The sequence below is a fragment of the Mustela lutreola genome, chromosome 10, assembly GCF_030435805.1.
Source record: "Mustela lutreola isolate mMusLut2 chromosome 10, mMusLut2.pri, whole genome shotgun sequence".
Taxonomy (NCBI): Eukaryota; Metazoa; Chordata; class Mammalia; order Carnivora; family Mustelidae; genus Mustela; species Mustela lutreola.
Window position 1 is genome coordinate 78,205,807 of NC_081299.1, and position 13,211 is coordinate 78,219,017.

General features: G+C 37.5%; 1 protein-coding gene across 2 annotated transcripts in view; it reads left to right on the top strand.

Moving 5' to 3' along the window:
• BTBD8 (BTB domain containing 8) overlaps positions 1 to 13,211 on the top strand; it is a 107,505-nt gene that overhangs the window by 5,939 nt on the left and 88,355 nt on the right. Inside the window, exon 2 of one of the 2 annotated variants that reach the window (XM_059136322.1) lies at positions 680 to 877. The exons of the other annotated variant lie outside the window; for it this stretch is intronic. Within the exon in view, the coding sequence (XP_058992305.1) occupies positions 680 to 877 (198 nt within the window). The remainder of the gene's footprint in view (positions 1 to 679; positions 878 to 13,211) is intronic. 2 annotated transcript variants of the gene reach the window in all.

Consider the following 13,211-nt stretch of genomic DNA (forward strand, 5'->3'; position numbering starts at 1 on the left):
CTCAGCTTGCTTGTGTTGTTGACATTTTACTTTTTTTGCTTCTTTAGTAAGATTTTTAAAAACTTACTCTTTTCAGCAGTCAGTAACCATATTTGTGTTCTTTTTCTGAAATAAAGCTAAAGTAGGTACATTTTAAAGGAAAATCAATATAAAAAGCAGAATATAAATTTTTTTATGATCAGAAGGAATTAAAAAAATTTTTTTGAAAAAATAGTCTTACTCTTATGAGTGGAGTTACCTTTGTTTTCACAATAAATTTTATTTATTTTTTTTAAAGATCTTTTTTATTTATTTGACGGACAGAGATCACTACGCAGAGAGGCAGGCTGGTGGGGGGGCGGTAAGCAGGCTCCCCGCTGAGCAGAGAGCCTGCTGTGGGGCTTGATTGCAGGACCCTGAGACCATGACCTGAGATGAAGGCAGAAGCTTAACCCACAGAGCCATCCAGGTGCCCCATTCACTATAAATTTTAGAAAATTAGATTCTAAGCCAGTATTAAGCAGTGTTCTTTGGAATGAACTGAGAACAAACTCATTTTCATATTAAGCTATTTTAATTTTGTGACTTACCTTTGTATTTTTAGTGTGTGCTATTTTGAAAAATTATCTTATAGAAATGGGTATATTATATATTTCTGAGTATCACTAATTAAATTCTGGTTCCTTTTTATTCATTACAGGCTCCTAAGGGAAGAAATCCATACAGATGTTACTTTCTCTGTAGGTAATACTTTGTTCAAAGCACACAAGGCAGTCCTTTTAGCAAGGGTTCCTGACTTCTATTTTCATACTGTTGGACAGACATCTGATAATTTAACAAATCATGAGTCTATTGCTGTGGAGAACTTTGAAGCTTCAGAATTTAGAACATTTTTACAGTAAGTGCTTTATCTTTTTTCTCTCATATTTAATTCTAATATATAACTCTTTATCTTTTCAACACATATGTATGTTTTTATTTCCTGTACTTTCATATCTGTTTTATAACCTAAAAAAATCCATTCATTTACATTCCAAATTATCTTTGTAATAGTAGAGGCTAAGTATGAGTATCAGAGTATTAAGGGCTCAGTATTGGGAAAGACTAAGTACTAGTTTGAGATTGAGCATGAAAGAGGAGAAATAGTGTATTCTCTAGTAATTTGAATGAATTGCTCTGTGCCAAGGTTTTTTGACAGTGGCACTATTGACATATTGGATTGTATAATTCTTTGTTGTGGGATCTGTGCTATGCTGTGCATTTTAGGATGTTTAGCAACATCCCTCTCCTCTAGCCCTTAGATGCCAGTATTCTTCCTGAGTTTCCCCACCCCCAAGTTGTGACAATCAATATGGCCACCAGATGTTGCCAAATGTCCTCTTGGGAGTAGAATTTAAAGATTTTATTTATTTATTTGACAGAGAGAGATCACAAGTAGGCAGAGAGGCAGGCAGAGAGAGAGAGGAGGAAGCAGGCTCCCTGCCAAACAGAGTCCGATGTGGGACTCGATCCCAGGACCCTGATATCATGACCTGAGCCAAAGGCAGAGGCTTAACCCACTGAGCCACCCAGGCGCCCCTGTGTGATTTAGTTTATTTTTCTTCTTTTTATGCTCTGACATGCTTGAATAATCTGACTTCTTTATTATTTCAGAGTTTCTTCAATAAAACTCATATATGCATAAATGGAAAATTATCTAACCTTGACTTACCCTGTGTATAAGAATAGTATGACATAATTTAAACAGATATTTTAAGTGCTATTCAAAAAATAATTCTCATTCCCCAGTATAGATCATCAGCTCATCATTGAGTTCTGACTATCAATTTTAAAATGTATACTTTTTTTTCCTAGTTTGTTGTGTAGTGACATTGTTCTAAGGACCAGGGTCTATAGTCAAGCCATGCCTACCACTTCTAACTGTGTGAATGTTGACTCATCACTTACTGTTAGCTTCCTTATCTGAAAAGTGGATATAATAACAGTGCTATTGTATCTCACAGTGTTATTGTGTGGGTTATGTGAGATGCTTATAAAGCACTTAGGACAGTGGGTTGGCATACAGTAAACACAGAATACATTTTATTTTATTTTACTTATTTATTTATTAAAGATTTTATTTATTTATTTGACAGAGAGAGAGATCACAAGCAGGCACCCACTGAGCAGTGAGCCCGATGCGAGGCTCCATCCCAGGACCCTAAGATCATGACCTGAGTCGAAAGCAGAGGCTTAACCCACTAGGCCACCCAGGAGCCCTGGAATACATTTTATTAAGTGTTATTTATAGTAGTAGGCCTATGGTAGGCTCTGTGAAATGATATATTTCTTGAGTGTATGTTTATTTTTATTTTATTTTCTTCTTTTTTAAAAATATTTTATTCTCAAGTAATGTCTACATCCGATGTGGGGCTCAAACAATCCCGAGATCAAGAATTGCATTCTCTGTTGAGCCAGCCAGGCACCCCTTGAGCGAATGCTTAGATGAAGATCCATAGGATATGTCAGATTTTTATATATCAGAGAAAGGAAGAAACTATATCAATGTTTTCTTTTATTTATTGTCATGAAAAGTAATAGAAAAAAAATTAAGAGATAGCATGGTAGAGTGGAGGAGGCACTGGATTTGGCAACCCGGCAGAGATCTGCCTTTGGGCTGTGTATTATCTTGTTTTATGATTTCTGTGAGCCTCAGTTTTCTCATATTTAGAACAAGGAGGTTGGAGTAGATGGCTTTGTGCTTCATAGCACTTCACAGCCTCTATTTTAAGCACTTAATCACATTTTGTTTTATATTAAGTTAGTCATGTATGTCTGTGGTTATGTAAGCTCTTTGAAATGAGATCATCTCATTGATGTGAATGTCCTCAGTGGTATCTCTTGTAGTGTCTTGCATAGAGAAAGTGCTTGTGACATACCCCTTCTTTTTTCTAGCAGAGTGTATTGAAATTTCATCTATATAAAGTATAAGAAGATTATAATGTAAAATATGGAGATTAATTTTTTCAGTGCAACTTCTGAAAAATAAATTTTTAAATTTTACTTATGAAATTCAGTTCTTTATTGCACATCTTTTTCTTTAGATAACCAAAAATTTTTTTGGAAATATTGTTATATTGCTACTTATTACAGAGTCCTTTGGTATTATGCACTTGAGTTAAAGTGGGAAATACAGTCTGTGAAAAATTGTTTTATATATAGCAGCATCATATATGATTCAAATGATTGGCAATGGGAAATAGTTCTTGCTTCATGACCTTGTGATTAAAATTCAAAAATTCAACTTAACATCATAAAAATCTGATTTTCTAAGAAGACATACCCTGTCGTAGTTGTCAGAGTGTATGTGTGTGTGTGTGTGTGTGTAAAGAAAAGAGGAAAGACCTTTTTTCTTTAAATCTTCAATTATTTATTCCACAGTCTTTTTTTTTTTTAAAGGAATCACCTTTAAATTTACAACTTAACATCAATTACTGGGGGATGCTAAGATAACTTGTCAGTAAGGTATAAACACATAGAACAGCACAGAGCAAAAGATTGTGTTTCCTCTGCAGCTTTTTCAGTTAATTGTTATTTTCTCTCACATTTCTTATACTAGCAGGGTTGGAAGTGGGTGGGATAGGTGTCTTGTTGTATTCACTGTATTTAAGTATATTTTCTTATTTTCTGTATCATTGATACTCTGGCATCTGGAGCCTCACTGACTGGGCAGAGACTGCTCCTCCTAGGGTTGGGTAATTCATGTGAGCATACCAGGTAATCCTAAATCCATTCTAACACCTTGTCTTTCTGATTCTTATACTCTACAAGGCAGTATTCCTTGCCCTAATCTTCCCAGGGCCAAGTACTAGGCAACTAAAGACCATCCTCTTAGCCCAGAGCATCCCCCACCTACTCCCAGCCCCAATTATTAAAACTGTCTATTATTAAGCTTCTTCAGCTGTTTACTTTGCCCCACTCACTCCTTTCCACAGAAAACATAATAAAGGCTTCTGCGTTGTGCTTAGCTCTCCCTCCTTCTTCTTCCAGATCAATCCTATTGCTTCCCCATGTGGCCATTCCTGATGTGGTGTACCTCTTTCCCCTTGGGGACTGTAAATTACAAACTGTTTTTTCAATGGCAATCATTTCTTAATCACTTGGCCTCAGCATACCTGAATAAAACTAATTCCCAGGTGCATTTTAAAACATTTAAAAACCAATTGCTGCCTTCAGATCTTTTTCCTCCATCTTCCTAAACTTCTTTGAATCTCATCTTGCCAGTCTATATCAGTAGCCAGTCATCTATAGCCCCTTAAGTCAGTCCTCCTCATTTTTTCTTTCTTTCTTACTTTTTAAAAAATATGTTAATTAAGTGATTTTTAATTTTAATTCTAGTATAGTTAATATACAGTATTGTATTAGTTTCAGGTGTACAATACACAGTGGTCATCATGATAAGTGTACTCTTAATCCCTTTCATCTGTGTCACCCATCCCCCCCACCTCCCCTCTGGTAGCCATCTGTTTGTTCTTTATAGTTAAGAGCCTGCTTTTTAGTTTCTCTTTTCTTCTTTGTTCATTTGTTTTGTTTCTTAAATCCCACAAATTAGTGAAATCATATGGTATTTGTCTTTCTCTGACTTACTTCCCTTAACATTATATCCTCTTGATCCACTCATGTTGTTGGAATTGGCAAGATTTCATTCTTTTTTATGACTCAGTAATATTTTTTGTGTATATGTACTACACCTTCTTTATCCATTCATCTCTTGATGGACACTTGGGTTGCTTCCATATGGTGGTTATTGTTAAAGGTTTTATTTATTTGACTCAGAGATAGAGAGTACAAGTAGGCAGAGCAGCAGGCAGAGGGAGAGGGAGAGGAAGAAGCAGGCTCTCCGCTGAGCAGGTAGCCCAATATGGGACTCGATCCCAGGACCCTGGGATCATGACCTGAGCTGAAGGCAACTGCTCAACTGAGCCACCCAGCCACCCCCATAACTTGATTATTGTAAATAATGCTGCAGTCAACATAGGGGTACATATAGTAATTTTTTTTCCAATAAGTGTTTTTGTATTCTTTGGATAAATACCCAGTAGTGGAATTACTGGATCATATAGTAATTCTATTTTTAACTTTTTGAGGAACCTCCATGCTGTTGTCTACAGTGACTGCACCAGTTTGCATTCCTACCAATAGTGTGTGAGAGTTCCACTTTCTCCACATCCTTGCCAGTGCTTGTTTCTTATCTTCTAGCCATTCTGAGAGGTGTGGGGTGATACCTCATCGTGGGTTTGATTTGCATTTCTCTGATAATGAGTGCGTTTGAACATCTTTTTATGTTTCTGTTGCCATCTGTCTGTATTGTTTGGAAAAATTCCTACTCAGGTCTTCTGCCCATTTTTTATTTTATTTTTTTTAAATTTTTTAAAAGATTTTTATTTATTTGTTAGAGAGAGAGATACAGAGCGCAAGCACAGGCAGACAGAGTGGCAGGCTAGAGGCAGAGGGAGAAGCAGGCTCCTTGCCGAGCAAGGAGCCCAATGTGGGACTCGATCCCAGGATGCTGGGATCATGACCTGAGCCGAAGGCAGCCGCTTAACCAACTGAGCCACCCAGGCGTCCCTCTTCTGCCCATTTTTAAATGAGATTATTTGGGGGTTTTTTGGTGTGGAGTTATATAAGTTCTTTATATATTTTGGATACTGACCCTTTATTGGTTATGTCATTTATAAATATCTTCTTCCATTCACTGGATTGTCTTAGTTTCACTGACTGCTTCCTTGACTGTGCAGAAGCTTTTTATTTTGATATAGTCCCAGTAGTTTATTATTGCTTTTATTTCCCTTGCTTCAGGAGACATATCTAGAAAAATGTTGATATGGTTGATGTCAGAGGTCTTACTGCCTGTACTCTTCTTTTCAAGGATTTTAATGGTTTCAGGTCTCTCATTTAAGTCCTTAACTCATGTCGAGTTTATTTATATGCATAGTGTGAGAAGGTGGTTGAGTTTCATTATTTTGCTTGTAATTTTCCCAGCACCATTTGTTGAAAAGAATTTTCCCCATTGGATATTCTTGCCTCCTTTATCGGAGATTGGTTTACCATATAATCGTGGGTTTATTTCTGGGTTCTCTATCCTGTGTCACTAATCTATACCTATATTTTTATGCCAGTACCATACTGTTTTGATTACTGTAGTTTTGTAGTGTATCTTGAAATCTGGGATTGTGGTATTTCCAGCTTTGTTTCTTTTTCAAGATTGTTTTGGCTATTCAGTGTCTTTTGTGGTTCCATACAAATTTTAAGGTTGTTTGTTCTAGTTCTGTGAAAAATGCTATTGGTATTTTGATAGGGATTGCATTACGTAGATTGTTTTGGGTGTTATAGACATTTTTTTTTTTAAAGATTTTATTTATTTATTTGTCAGAAAGAGAGAGAGTGAGAGCGAGCACAGGCAGACAGAGTGGAAAGCAGAGGCAGAAGCAGGCTCCCTGCAGAGCAAGGAGCCCGATGTGGGACTCGATCCCAGGACGCCGGGATCATGACCTGAGCCGAAGGCAGCTGCTTAACCAACTGAGCCACCCAGGCGTCCCTATTATAGACATTTTTTAAAAAGATTATTTATTTATTTATTTTAGAGAGGGCATGAGCAGGGGGAGGGGCAAAGAGAGAGGGGGAGGAAGAGGGAAAGAATACCAAGCAGACTCTGCGCTGAGTGTGGACCCCGATTCTGGGCTTGATCTCCCAACCCTGGGATCATGACCTGAGCTAAAATGAAGAGTTGGTTGCTTAACTGACTGAGCGAACCCAGGAGCCCCTAGCAGTATAGACATTTTAACAATAATTGTTCTTCCAATCCATGAGCATGGAATATATTTCCATTTCATTGTGTCATCTTCAGTTTCTCTCATCAATGTTTTATAGTTCTCAGAGTACAGGTCTTTCACCTCCTTGTTTAGTTTTATTCCTAAGTATCTTATTATTTTTGATGTGATTTTAAATGGGATTGTTTTTTAGTTTCTCTTTGTGTTGCTTCTTTATTAGTGTATAGAAATGCAATGGATTTTTTTATGTTGATTTTGAATCCTGCGACTTTAGTGAATTGATTTATTGGTTCTAGTAGTTTTTTGATGGAGTGTTTAGAATTTTCTGTATATAGTATCATGTCATCTGTCAATAGTGAAAGTTTTACTTCTTTACCAATTTGGAAGACTATCATTTCTTCTTTCTCTATGAATACTGTGGCTAAGACTTCTAATACTGTGTTGAATAAAAGTGGTAAGAGTAGACATCCTTGTCTTGTTTCTGATCTTAGTGGAAAGGCTCTCAGTTTTTTCCCACTGAGGAGGATGTTAGCTCTGGGTTTTTTGTATATGGCCTTTATTTTGTTGAGGTATGTTCCCTCTAAATCTACATTATTGAGGATTTTTTTTTTTTCGTGAGTGGATATTGTACTTTGTCAAGCACTTTTTCTGTATCTTTTGGGATGATCATATGGTTTTTATTATTTCTCTTGTTGATGTGGTGTATCACATTGATTGTGTTGTGGATATTGAATCCTGGAAATAAATCCTACTTGATCATGGTGAGTGATTTTTTTTAATGGATTGTTGGATTTGATTTGCTAATACTTTGCTAAGGATTTTTGCATCTATATTCATCAGACGTATTGACCTGTAGTTTTCTTTTCTTTTTTTTAAGGTATCTGGTATTACTATCAGGGTAATGCTGGGCTTATGGAATAATTTGGAAGCTGTCTTTCCTTTTTTTTTGAGAAGAATAGTTTTTTTTTTTTTTTTTTTTTTTTGACAGAGAGAGAGAGAGAGAGAAAGCAAGCACAAGCAGTGCAAGTAGGAAAGGGAGAAGCAGACTCCCTGCTGAGGGAGCCCAGGACACTGAGATCAGGATCTGAGCCAAAGGCAGACACTTAATGGACTGAGCCACTTAGGTGCTGGAGAAGAATAGGTATTAACTCTTCTTTAAATGTTTGTTGGAATTCACCTGTGAAGCTGTCTGGTCTTAGACTTTTGTTTGTTGGGAGTTTTTTTTTTTTTTTTTTTTTTTTAATTACTGATTTAATTTCATTGCTGGTGATTGGCCTGTTCAAATTTTCTATTTCTCCTGATTCAGTTTTGGGTGGTTATATATTTCTAGGAATTCATATATGTCTTCTAGGTTATCTGGTTTATTGGCATATGATTTTTCATAATATTCTCTTATAATCCTTTGTGTTTCTGTGGTGTTATTATTTCTCCTCTTTCTTTGTTTATGTTTATGTTCTCGCGCTCTCTCCTTTTTTAGGAGTTTAGATTAAAGTTTATTAATTTTGTTGAGCTTTTCAAAGTATCATCTCCTGGTTTCATTGATACATTCTATTGTTTTTTGGTTTCTATTTCACTTATTTCTGCTCTAATCTTTATTTCTTTCCTTCTGGCTTTGTTTTGTTTTGTTTTTCTAGCTCCCTTTGGTGTTACATTAAGTTGTTTATTTGAAATTTTTACTGTTTTTGAAGTAGGCCTAAATTGCTGCAGTGTTGACCCTTAGGGCTTTTTTGCTACATCCCAAAGATTTTGAACCATTGTTGTTTTCATTTTCTTTGTCTCCATGTATTTGTTTTCCCTCTTTGATTTCTGGGTTAACCCATTCATTGTTTTGTAACATGTTATTTAACCTCCATGTATGTGTGTTCTTTTCAGATTTTTTTCTTATGGTTGATTGTTAGTTTCATAGCATTGTGATTAGAAAAGATTTATGGCATGGCTTTGATCTTTTTAAGTTTGTTGAGATTTGTTATGTGACCTAACATGTGATCTGTACTGGAGAGTGCTGTGTTTGCATTTGAAGAGAATTTGTAGGGGTGCCTCAGTGGGTTAAAGCCTTTGCCTTCAGCTCAGGCTCTAGGATCAAGGTCCTGAGATTGGGCCCCACGTCGAGCTCTCTGCTTGGTGGGGAGCCTGCTTCCTCCTCTCTCTCTCTCTCTCTGCCTACTTGTGATCTCTGTTAAAAAAAAAAAAAATCTTTGAAGAAAATTTGGATTCTCCAGTTTTAGGATGGAATGTTCTGATTATATCCGTTAGATCCATCTGGTTCCATGTTTCTTTGTGGATTCTGTTTGGATCATCTGCCCATTGATGTTAAGTGGAGTATTGAAGTTCTTTGTTATTATCGTATTACTATTGGTTACTTCCTTTATGTTTATTATTAACTGTGTTATATATTTGGGTGCTCCCATTTTGGGTGCATAAATATGTGCAATTATTTTATATCTGCTTGTTGGATTGTTCCCTTTATGATTACATAGTGTCCTTCTCTGTCTCTTTGTTTTGAAGTCTATTTTGTCCAATATAAGTATTGCTCCTGTGGCTTTCTTTTCACTACCATTTGCATGATGATTGCTTTTCCCTTAATTTCAATCTGCATGTGTCTTTAGTGTGAAATGAGTCTCTTGTAGGCAGCATATAGATGGTTCCTGCTTTTTTTTTTTTTTTTTTTTTTTTTAATATTTTTTTTTTTTTTTTTTAAGATTTTATTTATTTATTTGACACAGAGAGAACACAAGTAGGCAGAGAGGCAGGCAGAGAGAGAGAGAGGAGGAAGCAGGCTCCCTGCTGAGCAGAGAGCCCGATACGGGACTCGATCCCAGGACCCTGAGATCATGACCTGAGCCGAAGGCAGCGGCTTAACCACTGAGCCACCCAGGTGCCCCGGTTCCTGCTTTTTTATCTATTCTGTCACCCTGTGTCTTCTGATTGGAGCATTTAATGCATTTTCATTCTATGTAACTATTGAAAGGTATGGACTTATTGCCATTTTGCTACTTCTAATGGTTGTTTTTGTAGTTCTTCTCTTCCTTTCTTACTCTCTTCTCTTACAGTTTACTGGCTTTCTTTAGCGATATACTTGAATTCCTTTCTCTTTATTTTTTGATATCTATTACTGGTTTTAGTTTGTGATTATCATTAGGTTTATGTATGTTATCTTACACAGATAGCAGTCCATATTACATTGATGGTTCCTTAAGTTTGAAAACATTCTTAACTCCTCTCCCCCCAGCCCTGCCACATTTTAGGTATATGGTGCCATATTTTACATCCTTCTATTTTAGGAATCATTGACTGATTTTAGTAGATAAACTTAATTTTACTGCTTTTGTATTCTGGATTTTTTTTTTTTAACAGCTATTTGTGGTCATTTCTTTCCACTGAAGGAGTTCCCTTTAAAATTCTGGTTTAGTGGTGATGAATTCCTTTAACATTTGTTTGTCTGGGAACTCTTGATCTCTTCTTCATTTGTCAATGATAGCCTTGGTAGATAGAGTATTCTTGGCTGCAGATTTTTTTCCTTTCAGCACGTTGAATATATCATGCCATTTTCTTCTGGTTTGCAAAGTTTCTGCTGAAAAGTTTCTAGCCTTACTGGGTTTTCCCTTGTATGTTACTGTTTTCTTTTCTATTTCTGCTTTTAAAATTCTTTATAACCACTTTTCACCATTTTAATAACTGTGTGTCTTGGTGTGGACCTCCATGGGTTGATTTTATTGGGTACTGTCTTTGCCTCCTGGATCTTTATTTCTGTTTCCTTCCCTAGATTCAGTAAGTTTTCAGGCATTATTTTTCAGATAAATTTTCTGCTCCCTTTTCTGTCTCTTCTTTTTGGATCCCTGTAATGCAAATGTTATTATATTTGGTGTTGTCACAGCAAATGTTACTATATTTGGTGGTGTTGCAGGGTTCCTGTAGTCTGTTTTGATTCTTTTATTACTATTTTTCTCTCTCCTTTTTAGCTGGATTGCTTTCCATTACTCTGGCCTCCAAGTCGCTCATCCATTTTTTTGCTTCCTCTAGTCTGCTATTTATTCTCTCTAGTGTATTTTTAATTTCAGTTACTGAGTTCTTCTGTGATTGGTTCTTTTCCATATTTACTCTGTCTTTGTTAAGTGTCTCACTGAGGTTCTCCACTCTTTCCTCAAGTCCAGTGAGTATCTTCATGACAATTACTGTAAATTCTCTATCAGACATATTAATCTCCATTTTGTTTAGGTGTCCTGCTGTGATTTTGTCCGGTTCTTTCATGTGTACATACTCTCCTGTCTCCTCATTTTATCTAACTCTCTGTATCTGTTTCTATGTGTTAGGAAAGTCAGCTTCTCTTCTCCTCATGAAAGTAGTGGTCTTATAAAGAAGAGGTTTTATAATGCTCTATTGTGCTGTGTCTCCTGTTCACCAGAGCCTGGCTCTTCAGAGATATCTTTTATATGTGGTGAATGTACCCTAGTGTTGTTGCTGAACCACATTTACCTTCAGTCTAGTTGTCTGCAATGGCTCTCTTTGCTTGTTGTGAGCAGGATTTGGTCCCTTTGTTGTTAGTGGGCCTGTCTGGGGCTTCCTTGGGCTTAACTGAGTCAGACCAGCCATTTGCCAGAGATGCAATTGCATGGAACCACAGGGGTTTCCCCCGTGTTGTCTCCTGAGAAGCTTTCATTGGTGGGTGGGCCTGGAGTGAAACCGGATGTCTGTCCCCAGCCCACTGCTAGGGCTGCATTTAGGATTTGTGTGTGTTGTTAATTTCCCGTCTCCTAGGGCAGGAGTCACATTGAAGTGTTGATGGCTTCTGTCAGTGGCTTGCACACTGCCAGAATTATGGCACTGCTTTGGATGGGCTTCAGCCAAGAATGTATTCAATGGGGCAGGTCTGCATCAGATTAAGGGATGGGTGTGAGTAGGTCTGTGTCAGTCAGTTGTGGGTCGGGTTCTGCAGCCCCTAGGGAAAAGTCCTGCCAAGGCTGTGATGCAGAGGCATTTCTGCAGGAGAATAAGGGTGTGGAGCATGCTTTAGCGTATACATGGAGAGTGTACATGCTCTGCTTATTCCCGCAGGTGCCTTTGTATCTAGGCATTAGTGTTGGGAAGGGAAATGGTCCTGAGCAGCTGTTTGTTCTTGGAGAAGTTCCCTAATATCCCTGCTTCTCCAGCACACACTCTTGAGATTAGTAAATAAATCCCCTTCCCATATACCTTAGATACACAAGCTCCTGCTTTTATGCTGTATTTCTCCTGGCTGTTTGTTGTGCTCGCTCTTTAAAGAAGGGGGCTTCTGGCTATCCCAGAGCTCTGCCTACTGATTTTTTAAGGTTCCAGATGTTAAGCCCCACTGATTGTTAAGTACATATGGAAACCAAAGCCAAATGTAATGGGGATCATCTTTCCCATGTGGCTACCCCATGGCCAGTGTCTGATCCTCTTCACACTCATGGCGTCCCTCTCTCCCACAGTCCCGAGGGCTGTTGGCTCCTAACAGCATCTTTGCCCTTCCTGCCCTTTTTGATGGGCCTCTTCTGTACATCTAGCTGTGGAGAGTCTGTTCTACCAGTCTTCACTTTGTTTCCTAGGTTATTACACAGATGTGGGTGTTATCTAATTGTATCCATGGGAGGCATGTGCTCAGTTGCTCTTGAATGAACTCTTGGTAATTAAAATTGCAATGTAGGTCATGTTTCCAATACCATGGCCTCTTGGTTCCTTTAATTCTTGTCTTCCAGTAATCTTGTTCTCTATGCTACCTCACTACCATGTCAAATCCTAAATCGTGTCATTATCAATAACGGCAATCCTCCATAATCTTGATCCCAGACATTTCAACTTCTAACTTGTACTTCCCATTTCTCTACCTCACTCTTTTAAAACTCCCAAATCTAATAACTTACTGATACTCATCAGGACCTGCAATGACTCTTACCACAGTTTTATTGTCTTTGATCCTCTTATGTCCTTATTTCTATCCTTACTTAGTTTAAATATTTTTATCTGTCATTATATCACTTCCTTTACATACAGCTTCTTTTCCCTTGTCCCCTCTGAATTTATCTTATATGCACAGCAAAGCCCCAACCTTAAATCCATTCCCGCATTCACACAATTAAATGGCAGGAGAAAAACACGTGTTATTTGATCTCACTTTATTTTATTTTTTTTTTAATTTTTAATTTTTTAAATATCTTTTTAGTGTAACAGAATTCATTGTTTATGCACCACACCCAGTGCTCCATGCAATAAATACATGCCCTCCATAATACTCACCACCAGGCTCACCTAACCTCCCAACCGCTGCCCCTTCAGAACCCTCAGATTGTTTTTCAGAGTCCATAGTCTCTCATGGTTCATCTCCCCCTCCAATTTCCCTCAACTCCCTTCTCTTCTCCATCTCCCCATGTCCTCTGTGTTATTTCTTGTGTTCCACAAATAAGTGAA